Source organism: Olea europaea, chromosome 20 (assembly GCF_002742605.1).
Source record: "Olea europaea var. sylvestris chromosome 20, O_europaea_v1, whole genome shotgun sequence".
NCBI classification, from domain to species: domain Eukaryota; kingdom Viridiplantae; phylum Streptophyta; class Magnoliopsida; order Lamiales; family Oleaceae; genus Olea; species Olea europaea.
In genome coordinates, this window is record NC_036256.1 from 13,069,922 (window position 1) to 13,070,278 (window position 357).

The 357-nt window shown below is 32.5% G+C and overlaps 1 protein-coding gene across 1 annotated transcript in view; it reads left to right on the top strand.

Annotated features, from left to right (window-relative positions):
- Window positions 1–295: 295 nt before the first annotated feature.
- LOC111369081 (putative late blight resistance protein homolog R1B-16) overlaps window positions 296–357 on the top strand; it is a 2,908-nt gene continuing 2,846 nt past the window's right edge. Inside the window, exon 1 of the mRNA XM_022990565.1 lies at window positions 296–342. Coding sequence (XP_022846333.1) covers window positions 296–342 — 47 coding nt within the window. The remainder of the gene's footprint in view (window positions 343–357) is intronic.

The following is a 357-nucleotide window of genomic DNA, read 5'->3' on the forward strand; positions in this document are numbered from 1 at the left end:
TGAAATAGTCATGTTTTGTGGTTCGAATAAGTGTGTAAAAACACACTTATCAGTGGTGGTGGTTGATGGGATGGGATGGGTTGGTGAAGGAGTTTTTTTAAAAAAAAAAAAATAATAAATTTATAGGTGACCTGTTTATACTTTTTGAAAATTGGAACTCTGATTGAAATTTTTTTATTTAAAGAGATGGTAAATTCATCATTTTACAAGGCTTCAATGGAGAAATTGGAAAACAATGGAGTTTTACACAATGTTTGCTTGACCTGAGGAGGTGTTGCTTCAAAATGAAAGGATAATGGTATTTTGCAATGAAACATTGGAAGACATGAATCAGGATTTAGAGTCGGGTTGTGTACA